The 17,413-nt window shown below is 53.5% G+C and overlaps 1 protein-coding gene across 4 annotated transcripts in view; it reads left to right on the top strand.

The window, feature by feature from the left end:
* Positions 1-17,413, top strand: part of BRD4 (bromodomain containing 4) — a 94,834-nt gene that overhangs the window by 56,293 nt on the left and 21,128 nt on the right. For all 4 annotated transcript variants that reach the window (XM_064280860.1, XM_064280859.1, XM_064280861.1 and 1 more), the window contains exons 3-8: positions 7,382-7,700; positions 10,888-11,025; positions 12,258-12,393; positions 14,557-14,846; positions 15,287-15,649; positions 16,377-16,505. In XM_064280860.1, coding sequence (XP_064136930.1) covers positions 7,416-7,700; positions 10,888-11,025; positions 12,258-12,393; positions 14,557-14,846; positions 15,287-15,649; positions 16,377-16,505 — 1,341 coding nt within the window. In that variant the 5' untranslated portion in view covers positions 7,382-7,415. The remainder of the gene's footprint in view (positions 1-7,381; positions 7,701-10,887; positions 11,026-12,257; positions 12,394-14,556; positions 14,847-15,286; positions 15,650-16,376; positions 16,506-17,413) is intronic.

Here is a 17,413-nt window from a genome sequence, read left to right as displayed (position 1 = left end):
CATATCACAGGTTGTTAATGAGTCTTTTGCAATCCCGATGCTGAGTCCTTCTTCATATAGTCCAGCTTCTTGGAATATTTGCTCAGCATACAGATTGAATAAATAAATATGGCGAAAGGATACAACCCTGATGCACACTTTTTTCTGATTTTAAACCATTGAACTGACTACCTCTAATGGAATTAACCTCAGTAGCTCCGAGTGTGGGGATCTTGAACTTCGTTTGTCACTTGAGTTATGGATAGAAGCCAACCTGTTCAGACACTCTCCCTGAGCCCTGGAAGGGTACTGTGTTCAGAGCACTGGGTGGTGGGGGCATCCTCACTCACAGGCCCACTGAAACCACCAAGGAGTCAGGCAGGCTTGGGCCGCTGGCTGGGTACAGTCCTGGCTCCTTCACTTCTAGGCCAATGGTCAGGTAGTCGCTGAGCTCTGTGCCTCTGTTTCCTCCTCTCTGAAATGGGGTGAGACTAGGTACATCTCACAGTCATCATCTATGTGAATGTGAGCTGGTGGCGGGACACGGCATCTGGCCATGGTTCGGTGACTGTTTAAGGCATAGTAATGAGGCAGGCAGAGTTAGAGAAGTAAGTTTTCTTCAGAAAAACCTCCATCTTGTGAACAGAAAAGGTCACTGTCCTTGGCTCTGGGGCCTGTCTGGACCTGGTGTGAAGGTGAAGTAGTAGTGGGCTAGCTGAGAATGTGCTTTGCCACTTGCCCACTTGGAGAGAAAGCGTGCAACCCAGCCTAGCTCAGCTGTTCCAAGGGGCCCAAAGAACACTGGCACCTTGGCTTCATCTTGCCTCAGAGACTTCCAGAACATCATGACTTAATAGAAAACTTACTGGGGCTGCTTCCTCTAGGCAGGACAGTGCTGTCGCGGCCCTGGCCCAGTGCTTCTCCCCCCAGGAAGGGCCGAGGGAGCCTGGCTGGGGCAAGGCTGGGAGATCGGCTGGCGGGGGAGGGTGGCCTGGTGGCCCACCCCACCCCCACCTCCACATCTGCCTGTGCTCCCAAGCTTCTTTCTAAAAGCCTGATGTTGGAGACCAGCCCATACAACTCTTGGCCCCTTGCTGCTGCCCTCCCTCTGGCTCACATTCACCTCCCTGTGTGGCCAGGCCCCCTCCCTCTCAGCCCTTTCTGCTCCTTGGACACATCCATTCTGCCACTACAGTCCCTTCTCATTGGTGCTGATCCTCCAGACAGACAGTCAGGCACATCTGGACGGGAACTCATGTTTTGATCACCTCACTGAAGAACTGGCACTTGTCCGCATCACTTATCCCTCTGTCCCCTCTCCTGTCTTGGCTGCATTCCCATCCCCAGCTTCTGTAGTTGCCCAGTGATCACCTCTACCTGGGTACTGTGGAAGGTGTGAGAGTGGGCTCCTTTCTTCCTGCTGCTCCTCCCCCACCCCTACGCCTTCTCCTCTGACAGGTTCTCACAGACTCCCAGGTCCCAGCCTGCTGTTGGGGCTGGGTGGACTCCCCACCCTGCTCTCCCTTTCTTGGCCCTCCTGTGTTTCCTCTCACGTTCCAGTGCCCCTTTGGTGTCCTTGCAGCCTTCTCCAGGCGGCACTCCGCAGGCCACACGCCCCAGTCCATGGCTGGCCCACCACCCTCAGGACTCTAATCTCACCCCTGTCCTGTCTCTCTTGGTTTAGTTAGTGGTGGGGTTTGTGGGTCCCCCCACCCACAAAATTTTCCATCTTATTTCCCATACTTTTTTTTTTTTAATGTTGTATTTTGTGTGAAAGTTTACACAGTAAATTAGGTTCTCGTTTAACAGTTTCTATACATATTGTTGCCGTTGAGTCAACTCCAACTCGTAGCAACCCTATAGGACAGGGCAGAACTGCTGCATAGAGTTTCCAAGGAGTGGCTGCTGGATTTGAACTGCCAACCTCTTGGTTAGCAGTGGTAACTCGCTGTGGCTCTTAACCACTGCACCTCTGCAACTCTGGTGGCATAGTGGTTAAGCATTACGTCTGCTAACCAAAAGGTCGCTAGTTCAAATCCACCAGGCGTTCCTTGGAAAGCTCTATGGGGCAGTTCTACTCTGTCCTATAGGGTCGCTATGAGTCAGAATCGACTCGACAGCGGTGGGTTCAGTACATACTGTTCAGTGACATTGGATACATTTTTCACACTATATCAGCTTTCATTGTTTCTATTCTGGTTGTCCTGTTTCCCATAATCTAGCTTCCCTGTCCCCCCCTTACCTTCTCACCTTTGGTCTAGGGAAAATGTTTACCGTTTATTTAGAGGAACACAGTACTCATGTGTGATTCTTTTTTATTTTATAAGCCAATCTGTCATTTGACTGAAGGTATCCTCCGGGAGTGGTTTGAGTTGGAAATTTAAAGGGTATCCTAGGGTGATAACCTCAGGGGTTCATCTAGTTTCTCCTGGTCCAGTAAGCCTAGCTTTTTTCTTTTTTAAGGAATTTGAGTTTTGTTCTGAATTTTTCTCCACTCTATTCAGGACCATCTATTGAGTCCCTGGTCTGAACAGTTGGTAGTGATAGCCAGGCACCATCTAGTGCTTCTGGTCTCAAGGTAGGTGAGGCCATTGTTTGTGTAGACTGTTAGTTCTGAAGACTAGTTTCTTTTTTACATCTTTGGGTTCCTTCTTTCTGTTTTGCTCCAGACAAGTAGGTACTAACAGTTGTATCTTAGATGGCCACTCGCAAGCTTTTAAGACCCTAGATGCTACTCAACAAACGAGGACGTAGAACATTGACTTTATGGACTATATTATGCCAATTGACTGAGTTGCCCCACAAGACTATGGTCCTAAGCCCTCAATTCTAGTAAACCAGTCCCATGAGGTGTCTGGTTATGTCTAGTAAGCATATTCATACATGCCTTCCTGTGCATATATATGCATATGCACCTATCTAACCATGCACATATTTTATCACTGTTACAGCAAAATTGTATATCCCCCAATGGATTTTTTTTTTTACATTTTCCACACAAATGGTTCATTGACGTATTTAAATTTATCACCATTTGTCAGCGTTCACTTTAATTGTATTTATACCCTTCTGTTTGTGCTCAACCACTCATCTTTACTGTGGTTGTGCTATGCTCACTACTTCCACACTCAGTGCCACTTTCCCATCACCAAAAGCCATACATTTGTTTTTAAAGGAAACTCAGGTATTTCAAGTGAACTCGATGATGGAAATCAGTACCATTAAATCCCATGAGAACAAAGCAACGTGGTTAAATTCTCACAGATCACATTCTGTGAATACCTCGGAGCACAGCCTTTTCCACTGGCACCCAACTGGGACTTTCTTGTCAGTGCTGGGAAGGGAATGAGAAGAAAAGGAAAGGGGGAAATCACTCCAAGTGACGAAAGGCTGTCCATCCACCTCAAACCGGCCAGCAACCCCTTTACCAGCTCTGTCTTGAGGGAGCCATAGACCTGCCTCTCCAAGTCCCACCCTTTTGCCACTAAATGTCTGAGCTTGGAGAAGCCCTTTTCTCTCCTTCTTGCTGGTCACCATGGGCATTGGTGTCCCAGTACACCTAACATCCCTCCTGTCTCCCACAGTGTCCCTGCCTTGCTGCCCTGCATTTACCACAGGCTGATTATACACCAACAGTGTCTTTTGATGCCCCATCTTGCCCTGAACTCCTGCCCACCACATTTTTCTCCTGGGGTGCCTTCCACGGGCCTCCACCTGGCTGGCCTCCCCACTTCAGGTCTCTCTTCCCGTCTTGAACACCATGTCACATTTGTGGCAGCTGCCCTCAATCCCTTCTGTGAAAATTCCTCCTGAGCCAGGTGGTGCAGGTGGGGCTGGCATCAGGGTGGCTGCTTGTAGTTTGTCCTCTCTGTCCAAGTTTCGAGGACCTGGAGGGTGCAGGGTATGAATACCAGACTTGTGCCTGGGGTGGGAGGCCTCACTATGCACTTGTGTAGCAGTGGACATGAGACCCCTCTAGACATCTAACCAGCATCACTGAGAACACACCCTGTCCTCAGCGCCTCTGGGTCTTCATTCCAGCTGGCACGAGCATGTCCCTTCCACAGCGTTGTCTTCTGCTGTTGGCTTTGCATCCCATCTCTGAATAGGTAAAAGGCACTCTTAAATCTTGCATCTGTTTGGTGGAAAGGAGGGGAAAGAATGTTGTCATCTGCTGTGAAGTTGGCCCCAATTCATGGTCACCCCATGCACAATGGAACAAAATGCTGCACGGTCCTGCACCATCGCATGATCTGTGAGCCATAGGGCCTTTCTTCCTAGTCCATTGTAGCCTGGGAGCTTTGTTGAAACCGGTTGTGTTGCACTGTAAGGAATTGCCTAGATTCCCGAGGGATAAGAATCAGAATCAGCACGAAGCTGTTTCCTACAAAGTGGAAGTCAGACACATTTCCACTCTGCAACTTTTTTTTTTTTTTTCACCATTTTTGACACTAGTCATTTACCTCATGACACTACTTCTCTGCTAGGTTAGGGAATTCATTAAGATTGTCACACAGAACTCACAGCCCCTGTTTACAGTTAAGTCATATTAAGAAAGTTACCATACTACAACTCAGAATCAACCTGGAAGTAACAGGAACAGTTTAGGATTTAGGAACAGGATCTGGAAGCACATAGACAAGGTTTGCAAGACTGCCCTGAAGCAGGGAGTACATCCCTTCCTTGTTCAGTGCAGGACAGCTCTCTCAGCTCCTCATGGCCATGCAGGCAAGCAGGCAGGCCCTTCTCTCAGCTGTGCACTCCGCCTCTCAGCCATGCATGGCCTCTGCCTTCACTCTCCCAGCCATCAGTCTCCATGGCTGACTGGCCCGGCTCATAGCCAGTGTAGCAGCTTGTTCAGTTCTCTTAGCTGCTTTCCTGGTAGCAGCTTTCTGCCATCACCACGGACTGCTGCAGGGCCCTTTCCAGGCCTGTCACCCCCAGCTTTGCTGCAGGGCCTTTTCTGGGCCTTTCACCTCTGGCTCCGTGACAGGGCTCTTTCCGGGCTTCTCGCCATCTTCAGTGTTACAGCCGTTGACCCATTGCAGTCCTTTTAAGAAGTACAGCTCTTTTAGGATTTCCCTCGCCACACCTGTCTCTGCTGCTTCTGTCTTCTTTCCTCTTGCCTCTAAAAACCTCTGTGCAGTTCACTGCTTATAAAGCAAACTCCTTGTCGATTTCAAGACATGGCCCTTCCAGCAGGACCACAAACCCACCAGTCCCCACAAGTGACTCAGTCCTATTGGGTAGATTTTCAAGCCACCAATTTGCAAAGCAAGTTGGACAGTCCCCGCAAGGTATGTAAAATAGACCAGTCACAGAGCAGACTGTAGCCCAGGGCTAGACAGAAAGTATCAAACCATGAAGTTTTTTATGGCTCACTCGAAGTGTCAATCAACCTGAACGAAAATAATAGACCTTCTGGGGTAGAGAACAGTCTGGGAGGACAAGGGCAACCTTAGCTCTTGAGATCTTGGGGAGAAAACCTCCCGAACTGTTTTTCCAAAGAACCAAAGCAGAAAGCCACATAAACAACTCATTTTACCATTCACACTGGTTCAACATCATAGCAACACACAAGCCTCTACTGATAGAGGGGTGGTGGCTGCTCATGAGGTACGTTGGCTGCGAATCGAACCCGGAGTCTCCCACATGGAAAGAGAGAATTCTGCCACTGAACCACGAATGCTGCCAGTAGGGAAGAGCAACCCTTCTTTTTAAAGCAAGCCAAGATTTTTCTCAGATGTCGTCTGTGAGACCCACAGCACAATGTGCTCATTGCTGTGGTTGCTAATCAGCCAATTTCTCTGTGCTGGATTTGCACCATGCCCCCTTCAGAGTCCTGCCTGTGCAGCCTTGGGGCTTCTCACACCTGGGCCCTCCCTGTCCAGTGTCCCCCCAACCCCCTTTCTGGCTCTCCTGTGGCAGCCTCTTCATGAGAGCTGTACTCCCATGCCTTCCCTAGCCAGGCGGTAGCTGCCTCTGCAGCCAGCGAAGCACCATGGTGGACACAGCTGTCCCTGTGGCATTGGTGGCTTCTCTGGCTTCTTGTCAGCTCTCAGCTCACCCTCTAGCCCTCAGGGTCAGAGGCCAGGCGTGCAGGGCAAGAGCAGGAGGTCCAGCTCCCACAGCCCCGGACTGCAGACGCCCACTGAGGCATAAGATGGTAATATGGCAGAGTCTATTTACAGACATCTTTGTGGAACCCTTGGTTTCAATTACCCTTGGGCTGAGGCGATGGGGAATGTTGTGTTGGCTCAGAGCTGCCTCTTGAGCCACCCGGAGTCTGAAAAAGACAGGTCGGGGGGTCTGCCATGTTTCCCACGGGTGGGCGAGAGCGTGCTCCTGGGGCCTGGGCCTGTGCTGTGTCCTTAGTGAGCACCTTCCGGGGTCAAACCACGTGAGCCAGTCAGGTTGTCCCAGTGAGGCCTCCCTGCCCCTCCAAGTCCTGAATCCTGAAATTGCACACTTCTCCCATCCTTCCCTGACTCCTTGGCCAGAAGGGTTTTCACCACTGAACTCCTGCATTTGTTCCTAAGGGTGCTTGGTAAGGGCGGGTAGCCCCAGCTCATTGCATCTCCCTACTGCTGAGATGGGTTTAACACCAACCGATTGTACCTCATTCTTGCCAGTAGGGCAGTGACACAGCAGGCAGTGCACAGATGGAGCAAGTGGCCTGGGCATGCCAAGCAGGCACTCTCCTTGCTACTGGCCAGGTGCCCTTAGTTTGCTGCTGAGAGTGGACTGTGTGCTGCTGGGACCACATAATGATAAGACATATTTGCCCCTGACCGGCAGGTGCATGCAGACAGGCTTTGACCAGCTGGTTATAAAGCAGTTTCCTTGTTGGGTTTTTACAAATAGCAAATGTGCACAGTTGGTTTTCAGCTGCCAAGAAAAGTTCAGTCATTGGGGTGCCCTCTGAACCCACACAGCATCAGAGGTGGCCGGGTCAGCCGCCACCTGGCCCACCATCCCTCCATGCCTGGCCCGCCTCCCTCCATGCCTGGCCCAGCCCATGGTCACTGAAGGCTCTGTGGCCTAGATGCACAAATGCAAGCAGGAATGGTAATATAAGCGCGGTATGTGGGGGCAGTTCTCACACACACACAAGTAGCGTTCGCAGGTGGGAGGATGGAGTGCAGTTTGCGATCCAGGGCTCCTTGTTCCTCCTACAGCATAGCACCTGCAATCATGTCCTTTGCCACGTGGACGTGGTCCCTCTCTGCTGGGTGACAAGTCTGAGGCAGGCGGCAGGAAGCCCTTTGAGGGAGGAAGCAGCAGGGCAGTCACTGCCTAGAGCACAGTGGGGCTCACTCCATCCCCACCGTAACGGCTGTGGTTGGACCAGGCCATGAGGCACACCTGCCACTCACTCTTATGAGGCCTTCTCTTACTGCAGAGTGCCCGGTGGAGAATGTGATGGGATCGGTAGCATGTCTGTGGAGAGCGGCCCTGGGACAAGATTGAGGAATCTGCCCGTGATGGGGGATGGACTAGAAACTACCCAGATGTCCACGCCGCAGGCCCAGGCCCAGCCCCAGCCAACCGCCTCAGCCAGCGCCAACCCCCCGCCCCCTGAGACCTCCAACCCCAACAAGCCCAAGAGGCAGACCAACCAGCTGCAATACCTGCTCAAAGTGGTGCTCAAGACACTATGGAGACACCAGTTCGCGTGGCCTTTCCAGCAGCCCGTGGACGCCGTCAAGCTCAACCTCCCTGTGAGTAGTGGGGTCAGGCCTCCTACGTCCTTGCTGGGGAGGGCACCCATAGGGACAGAGTGGGAGTCCTTAGGAAAGTCCAGCATCTGGCCTTGAGTGCCTCTAGCACCCTGGTGAGTCAGTCATAAACAGTAACTGATTCCTCAGATATAAGGATACAAAACAAACGGTGTAGAGTCTAAAACAAGGGGCGAAGGAACACTCAGATTCCTGTCTGGTTCTGCAGTGGGCTGGAGTTGGAGCCCTTGGCGGCTTTGGGCTCTTTCTCCTCAGGCATGGCTGGACAGATATTGCCGGGCGTTCCCGTTTCTCAGGCACTCCTCTCTCCTTCCCTTGAGAGATTTCCATTTGCCCCCATCCCAGCAGGTGGTTCTGGAAGCACAACTTGTATCTCCAACTGAACCTCGGGGAGCAGACAGGATAAATGCTTTGATTTTTTCTCTTCCCCAAGGAAACCTTGTCCTCTGCTGTTTGCCGGGCCCCACATGGCTCCCTCTAAAATAGGGCAGGGGATGGACGTGTAGTGGTTGTTGCCTTTAGTCAGAGCTGGGGCTGAGGGAGCCATGAGTGCACATGTAGGTGTTATCAGCCTCTGGGACCTGTCCCCTCCACCCGCAGCTCCCCTGTGTCTGTGATAGCTGTCCAGGAGCCAGGTGCTGCAGACTGGATGGGAGGTCCACCCAAGTCCAGGGTCTGCAGCTCCTCTTGCATTAACCAAAACAAGTAGCTGGGCAGAGCAGCAGGGCGGGAACAAGGAGGGGACAGAGCCCGTGGAGAAAGGGGAAGCTGGGGCTCAGAGACCCCAAGAGGGCAGAGCCGAGTGGTTGAGGGGCCAATGCAAGCCAGCACAACAGTGCAAGGTGGGTGGCCTGAGGGCAAGTGGTTTGGGGGTTTGAGGTGAGTGTTGTGAAATGGAGGCAGGAGTCAGAACCACCCTACTTGGGGAAGAGTGTCTGAGTCTCCCCCCTACCCCATCCCTGTGACTTGCTGTCTGCCCTTAGCAACCCCTCTCTGGAGGGAGGAAGAGGAGGCTGATCCTCTCATTGGTGGCACTGATCTGCCATCAATTCTGATCTGGCAGAGAGTTGGGGGCGGGGCTAGACCAGGGGGCCCCCCAACCCCCGCTCACTGCAACCTGGTTCTCAGGGCTTCTCTGTGAGGTGATATTAGGGCCTCCAAGAACAAGTGCTTTCTTCATCTCCTTTCTGCTGCCTTCCAGGCATTGACCTGTGTTTGGCCTCTGTCCCTACTGGACTTTTCCTTAGGGTGGCCCACCGGTCAGTCCCCTCCCCACTGAAGACTTCCGCCTGTCTTCCTCCTCCTGCACTGTCCTCTCTATGGTCCAGCTGCCCTTGAGCCATTTGGCACACCGTGGCCGCCTCAGTCTGGCAGACACCGTTCAATACCTCACTCCCTTTTAAGAGACTTCTGGTCATAGAATAAAACCTGCATAGAATAATTGGAGAATGCAGCTCTTGGTGTTTCTGTGTAGGTAGGGCTGGCCACACCAGCCTTGGGAGCTGCCATCCTCTGTGTACAGGCCCCTGGGTGCCTGGCCTTCCAGGGTCTGATCTGGAAACACATGTGGTGCTATAAACCAACCAAAACCAAACCCAGTGCCGTCGAGTCGATTCCGACTCATAGCGACCCTATAGGACAGAGTAGAACTGCCCCATAGAGGTTCCAAGGAGCGCCTGGCAGATTCGAACTGCCAACCCTTTGGTTAGTAGCCGTAGCACTTAACCACTACGCCACCAGGGATTTTACCCATCCCTAAATTCCTCATATGATTCTTTCTAAAGAAACTTGGTTTTAGAACAGGTTTAGGTTCACAGAAAAGTTGTGGAGATAGTTCAGAGCCTGATTTCAAGGGCTAGGTCCGTACCTACTATTATTAGCTTCTTGTGTTTGGATCTTACTGGGTCAGGTCCGAGGTTTGGCGGCTGGGTCTGCGGGGTCTCCCGAGGGTTGGGGGCTCTCGGGATTCCCCCTGTGGCACTGAGCCAGTCATTGTTCAGCAGCATGGAGGTGCACTGTTGCCAAGGGCTTTCGTTCTTTAGACTTCCTCCTCTCTTGGGACTTCTGATGGAACTACAGTTTGCATGTCCTCCCGCTCACATCAGCGGGATTTCCCTTTTAAAGCGGCATGGTTGCATCCCCTGTGTGGCTTGTGGTTTTTCTTACCAAGGAGAGTGTTTTAGGGGAGCCCATGTTGTGCAGTTCACCTCAGTGACCCGTGTTTCTTCGTGATCTCTGACCTCCTGAGAGAGCGTTTCCCTGGGATTAGTAAGGGTGTCATCCAAACTGGGAGGCTCGCCCCCTACTGGACATTCAGAGGCAGATGTGGCCTCCTGGTCTTGGCTGGCCCTCAGCTCCCCAAATCCTGACAGCCACCCACGTCCTCTCCCCACCCCCATGGACCCAGCTCAGGTCTGCCCTCCCTGGACACACCTGCTGTTCCCATGGTTCTTTTCTCCCATCACACCCAGCTCCCAACATGGCAGGAGTGGGGGGTGCAGGGCAGCCAGTCTTACCTTCAGCCACCTTTGCTGTCACTCCAGCCACATGAGAAAGTCCCACTCTGGACACTAGTCACCCAGACATGGGCTGCATTCAAGTGAGAAAGGAAGTCAGGGAACCAAACTGAGCGAAGAGGGTTCTGCTGGTGGCACCGTAGTGAGGCAGAAAGCAGGAACTGGGTGGCGGCTCAAACCCTGGCCTCACGGAATTGGGATTTTATGGATGTGTAAAATTTTAAAGAGGGGGTGGTAAATAGGATTTGCCAAGGGTGGTTTTACCAGCTAAGAACTGATTTTTTTTTTTTTTTTTTTTAAAGACTGTATGTTTTGTGCATTATTACCTTAAAATGAAAGGCTATTTCAACATCAAAAAAAAAAAAAAAAGGAAAGCCATAAATCTCAGTAAAGACTTGTTCCAAACAGGGCAGTTGGCAGACCTACCCCTTTCCCACTGGGGATCTGAGCACATCCCCTCCAAGGACCCCTAGCACTCGGGACTCATGCGTAGTCACTTCAGCTTTGGGGTCTCCCTCAGGGGCCCTGGCCAAGGATGCGGTAGCACTCTGGCCTGTGGGGTGGCCTGGTGGTGCAGGCCACCTGGCCCATGTGTGCGGCCGAGGGGACCCTGGCACATGGCTCTCTCTGTCCACCCCCCACCCCCCCACCAGGATTACTACAAGATCATCAAGACACCCATGGACATGGGGACAATAAAGAAGCGCTTGGAAAACAACTATTACTGGAATGCTCAGGAATGTATTCAGGACTTCAACACAATGTTTACAAACTGTTACATCTACAACAAGGTGAGCTTGGCACGGGCATGTGGGGGGTGGGGCAGGGGCAGGTGTGGGGCAGGAGTGTGGAGCCAGTGGGGTTGAGTCTGCAGGAAGAAGCAGTTGCAGGCGAAGGTCCTAGGCTGTGATGGTGCCTGTGACTGTGTGTGTATGTCGTTTGCGGGGAAGAGGGCCAGTTAGTCAAGCTGGCCTTGTTAACCTGAAACTGAGGCTTCCAGTGCCCTTCACATTCAGGTCCTTGAGCTTGTCTGGTGGAGAAGGTGTGAGGATGGTGGCAACGGCTCATTACAGTGTCCACGTGGGTGACGTAAACTGTCAGGAGGGGGCTGCTAGGAGGTAGTTGTGCAGAGGTGGCTCGAGCAGAAGCCGAGTGACGGCGCAGGGGCTGCAGGACCAAGGGCTTCGTGGGCTACAGTCTCCCAGACACCCAGGCATGGCTGCTCACAGGTCCCAGCCTTGGATTCGAGTGTCCCCTCGACCTTTTACGCACAGACCCAAAGGCTGTTCCTCAGCCCCATGGCCATATCCTGGGGCTCAGCTGTGCCATGAGGCTGGTCCTTTGTTCGCAGTGAAACCACAGTCGTGATTAAAACCCACCCTCCCAAATAGAGCGGCTCTGGAGGCAGACCCCAGACAGAACTCAGCTTTTGACCTCTGCTGGTGTAGTGGTAGAATGGCCCAGAAGAGATGGGTAGGTGAGTTTCTTGAAGCTTCCTGTGTTTTCTAAAAAGCCTCCGCTCGTACTCTGAGGCTCACGCGGCGCTTGCACGAGCGAGATCCCTTCCAGCTTAGAGTCACATGGGGCAGCGCATCACGGCGCAACAGCAGAGTAGGGAGACCCACTGCGCTGCCATGGGACCCGCTGGGAATGGAGCCTAGTGAGGTGTCTGTGGCATGAGGGCCTGCATGATTCGAGTAGATCTAAAGTGTCGGGGCAGACCAGAAATGAAGGGAGGCCCTGTCAGGAATTGATGAGCTTGTCAGATGCGTGAGGCATTAGAATGGTTTCTCAGATGGCCAGAGCAGAGAAGACTCAAGAGGGAGGCAGGGGGACCAGGTGCTGGCTTGGCACCTGTAGGAAGGGGAGTATTTGTGACGTCGGGGGCTTGGATTGGGAAGAACCCTCCTGGAGATAATGCCTGGCGCTTTGGGGCAGGGGGTTGCAATGGGTTGGGTACTCTCGCTCAGTCTGGAGAGTTGGGAAGGGCTGTCCAACTCACCCCCATGTTTCCCCCACCTAGCCTGGAGATGACATCGTCTTAATGGCTGAAGCTCTGGAGAAGCTCTTCTTGCAAAAAATCAATGAATTGCCCACCGAAGAAACCGAGATCATGATCGTCCAGGCGAAAGGACGAGGACGCGGAAGGAAAGAAGCAGGTTGGCACTGCCAGTGTCCCTACCCCAGGCAGCAGGAAATGGCACAGAGATTGGCTGTGTTCTCTCTGACCTTTGTGCCATTCCCAAATTTGATTGGGGTGTGGGAGTGGTGGGGAGGCGGCCACAGTGTATACAGGTTGCTGGGGTACTATTTGGACACGGTGGATTGGTTTAGTGGTGAACCTGCCCCATCGGGTCACTGACTGTGGGACCTCCCTTCCCCAAGTAGAAATAGTGGGGCCCTTTCTTTGAGGAGGGGGAGTCCGTAGGTGGTGCAAACAGTGAACATACTCGGATGCTAACCAAAAGGTTGGAGGTTTGAGTCCACCCAGAGGTGCCTTGGAAGTAAGGCCTGGAGATCCACTACTGAAAAATCAGCCATTGAAAACCCTGTGGAGCACAGTTCTACTCTGACACTCGTGGAGTCAACATGAGTTGGAATTGACTGGGGTGTTTTGTTCGTTTGTTTTGTTTTGTTTGGCTTTTGGTGGCGGGGTGGTAGACTTAGGAGCCCAGGTGGCACAGTGGTTAAGAGCTTGGCTGCTCATCAAAAGGTTGGTAGTTCAAATCCTCCAGCCACTCCTTGGAAACCCAATTAGGCAGTTATACTCTGTGCTATAATGTAGCTATGAGTCAGAATCAACTCAATGGCAACAGGTTTGGTTTTTTGGTTTGATGGACATGGACTTTGGTTAGAAAGGAAGTAGACCTATTTCAAAGCACTTCTTAAGTTATTTGAATTCTTCATCCCACCAGATGGTCTTTGCTTTTCCATTGTAGGAAAAAGACATTAATCCAACCAAAAGTAATTTTAGCCAACATTCCATCCAATCCTAGCAATTCAGGGTCCACTCATTTGAAATACCTGCACGAACTTGCATCAGAGCCATGCCTGCTTGTGGCTGCTCCTCCCCCTGAAGCCTGTCTCCGACCTCCCCCTTTCCCCTACCCCGCCTCCTTGACACAGGGTTCCCAAGGCCAGCTGGCAGCAGTAGATCATGAAATAAAATGGTTCTGGTGCAGAAAGTCCTTAGGAGCTGCCTTCTGCAGCTCCTGATCCACACGGCAGAGGGGTGATGTTTGCATGAGGGGACGAGAGCTTGGCTTGTTTGCTCACCCAAAGAGCACCTTTCTCTTTACTTCAGCTCTGTGCTGGGCTCAGAATCTGTTCTGAAGCCAGGGGTTGAGGGCAGGGCTACAGGCTGGAAAACCAGACAGCCCAGGGAAACATCATGGGTGGCCAAGGAGCAAGTGTCATCTGGTAGCCCCTGGCTGTTTCACACTTTGAGAAACAGTCCTCATCATCCACCTGGCCGAGGCTTTTGTTTTAGCAGAGAGTTGAGTCCCTTCCCTGGGACCAGAGGTCTGGTCATACACGGGCCATGGGACAGCTCCTCTGCTCGAAGTCGGGGAGCAGTGCCCAGTGGAAGGTGACCTGGCAAAGCACTCGCCCCTTGCTCTTTGAGGTGCCAGGGGATCTATAGGAGCAGTTGCTTTTGTAGAACACTGAGCATCAAGGCACATGAGTATGCAGGCCATGGGACCATTGGTTCGGGCCTGGCCCCAGTTCCATGTGTGCTGGCAAGCATCCACCCACTCATGGCACAGCTGTGGTCAACAGTAGTGCCCAGGTTTGGAGCTGGATGGGCACATCCAGTAGCCACTGATGGTCAGGCTCGCCTGTCGGCTGTGGGGAAGCTTCTTGCACCAGTCACCAAGGCAACCACCCGACGTCCCTTGAGGCCCAGGTTGGGTCCCGCCAGCTTCCAGAAGCCTTGGTGAAGACTGCCACTACTAGCTCCGACCAGATGCTCACTCCCAGGTGGTGCTTCTGGAATAAGAATAGCTCCCAGGGGGCACTTCCTCCACTCTCAGCCTCAGCCCTGGTGCCAGCATGCAGCTGGTGCCCTGCACCCTTGGTTAGGCTTCTGTGCATGCTGAGGGTTTCTGCCCAAGCCAGGCATTATGGCAGGACACCCTGGAAGCAGACACAAATGGAGTGAGCCCTGCTTCCTGGGGCCAGGGGTCAGGTCAGGTGTGCAGCACGAGAGCTGCTGAGGTCCCTGTGTCTCTGGATGTCAGCTAGCATAGGGGCATGCCCTTGTGAGGCCGGCCACCTGGCCAGAGGCGGCTCCCGATCGCCCTCCTTTTCTCTGTCCTCAGGGATGGCAAAGCCTGGCGTCTCCACGGTACCAAACACGGCGCCAGCATCGACACCTCCGCAGACTCAGACCCCTCAGCAGAACCCGCCACCCGTGCAGGCCGCACCCCACACCTTCCCTACCGTCACCCCAGATCTCATCGTCCAGACGCCTGTCATGACAGTGGTGCCACCCCAACCCCTGCAGGCGCCCCCACCAGTGCCACCTCAGCCACCTCCCCCACCTACGCCAGCCCCCCAGCCCATGCAGAGCCACCCGCCCATCATCGCGGCCACCCCACAGCCCGTGAAGGTGAGCACTGTCCCTGCCTTGCAGGAGGGGATGGGGGCCAAGTCAGGCTGTGCGAAGCCTTTGGGGGCCCTGGGGATGAGTGAGTGTTTCATGGACTTGACTGTGTTTACATCAGCACAGCCTGCGGGCAGTCACCCAGCTGGCCACAAGTATGCTGCCTCCGGCGGTTTCTCCCGTTTCTGACACAAAGCACAGTGTCCGTAGTTGCCTCCTGAACAGCATCTAGGGTGCTCAGCAAGCTGAGTAACAGGGCTGGACCAGCGGCTTTCAAAGGCCCTTGTGGCTCCAGGGGCATCTTCTGCAGCCAGCTGTGCTGTCCCTGCCACCGTGCCAGCTGCAGAGCAGGGTAGAGAGAAGACCCCAGTCACCAGTGGGGTACACCCCGGAGAGCAGTCTGTAACCACTGCCTGCTGACCCTGGTGTACTTATGCTCTCTGCAGACAAAGAAGGGGGTGAAAAGGAAAGCAGACACCACCACCCCCACCACCATTGACCCCATCCATGAGCCTCCCTCACTGCCTCCGGAGCCTAAGGCCACGAAGCTGGGCCCACGGCGGGAGAGTGGGCGGCCCGTGAAGCCCCCAAAGAAGGACGTCCCTGACTCACAGCAGCACCCGGCGCCTGACAAAAGCAGCAAGGTCTCAGAGCAGCTCAAGTGTTGCAGCGGCATCCTCAAGGAGATGTTCGCCAAGAAGCATGCAGCCTATGCCTGGCCCTTCTACAAGCCCGTGGATGTGGAGGCACTGGGTCTGCATGACTACTGTGACATCATCAAGCACCCCATGGACATGAGCACAATCAAGGTGGGTCCTTCCCACCTAAGCACCCCATGGACATGTGCACAATCAAGGTGGGGCCTCCCCCAGGCTAGGAGGGGGCCTGACCCAGGTAGATGGAAACTGCCCTAAGAGCAGTTTCCTAGGCTTCTCCACCTGCCCAAAGGAGCCCAGCGCCCCCTGCTAGTGGGCGGGGCGGGGGGGGTGCTCATGGCAAGGTGAGGTGAGCCCTCCCTGATCAGGCCCACCGCCCCAGCACCTTGCATGCAGTGGATGCCCCAGGAGAGCAGAAGCTGGTGGTCTTGCCCATTGCCCTGTGTCAAGGAGATGGCCCTCGTGCTCTCCCCACTTTGGGAAGCAACAACCAGGGCTGTCACCACATCCTAGTAACCAGACACATGGAGCTGGCGGCTTGAATAAAAACTTAGTGCCATCTGAGATCTTCCGTGACATTTCATGTCACGGCCGATGGGGTACGTCCCTTTGACCAGTACTGTGTCTTGGGTTTGCCCAGATCAGAACAGGGCCTGATGCTGTTGCAGTGCTGGCCTTGGCACCACCTCCTACGCGGGTGGTTGAGCTCAGGGCACTAGTGCCTGGCCCTGAGGCTCCCTGTTGTGTGAGCTTTTCCACCTGATATGGAGAACTTGGGTGACCCGAGAAGCCTGTTTGTTCCCCACCAGGCAGCTCTCACTGCTGCTGCCACCCCCAAAACAGGCATGCACGGCTAACAGGCCCGGTCCTGTCTTCCCAGTCTAAACTGGAGGCTCGTGAGTACCGTGATGCTCAGGAATTTGGTGCTGACGTCCGATTGATGTTCTCCAATTGCTACAAGTACAACCCTCCCGACCATGAGGTTGTGGCCATGGCACGGAAACTCCAGGTGAGGCTCGGGGTGGGGGCCAACCAGGGATGCCTTGGCAGGCTTGGTTTTTGCCACTTGCCTTGGCAAAATGCCATGTTTTGGAAGAGTGGGCTTAACTTGGGATAAAGTGGAATTATCAACTAGCCAGTGCCAGAAGCTGGGGGTGTGCAGGTGAGTTTGTCCCACTGCTGGTCTTGGGTATGTGTGTTGCTGTGTCGAGGTGTCTCCCTGAGGCCCCAGTCATTTGCCTTTGGCTGGAGGAGTGTGTTGTTATCAGACCCTTTCTTCAAAACAGGCTTGTCTCAGGTTGGTGGAAGGGTCTGCCTGCCAGGTGGGCCCTTGGTCACAGTGGCTGTGAGCCCTACTGGGGTGTTTCTCCCCTGGAGCCCCTAAATCCTTTATTGCTAGACATTCTGTTGAAGTGCTCGTGCGGTGGGGGGTTACAAAACAAACACATCAACTAGTTCCCCTTTTCTTTATATAAAAAATTGAAAATCATACACCCAGACTTCAGAAGTGGTTCTCTTTGGGTGGTAAGGTTGAGGGTTAAAAATTTTGGAGACTGGTCAGTCATCTGGTATTTTTATAATTCTTTGTCTCTTTTTATTTAATTCTTTAAACATATACATGCCCAATAATAAAAGCCTTTCTAAGGCTGTGGGCTGGGCCCTGCCCCCTGAGGCACAAGCGCCCTGGCTGGTCCAGGCTGCTCCAACCCCACCCCGGCTCTGACCATAACACATGAAGGGCCTCCAGGACAGAAAGGGGACACGTGAAGCCTTTGGCCACTCTGGGGATACTCCTAGCCTACCAGAGGCCACCTAGTATTCTGGCTGCTGCCTCCACAATATCCAGGCTTGGCAGCCTTAGCACCTTCTCCTCCTGTCCCTGAGCTAGGGCGTGGCCGGTCTGGTTCTCCAGAGGAT

Source organism: Loxodonta africana, chromosome 3, assembly GCF_030014295.1.
Source record: "Loxodonta africana isolate mLoxAfr1 chromosome 3, mLoxAfr1.hap2, whole genome shotgun sequence".
Classification (NCBI taxonomy): Eukaryota; Metazoa; Chordata; class Mammalia; order Proboscidea; family Elephantidae; genus Loxodonta; species Loxodonta africana.
This window is presented reverse-complemented; position numbering and strand designations above follow the sequence as displayed.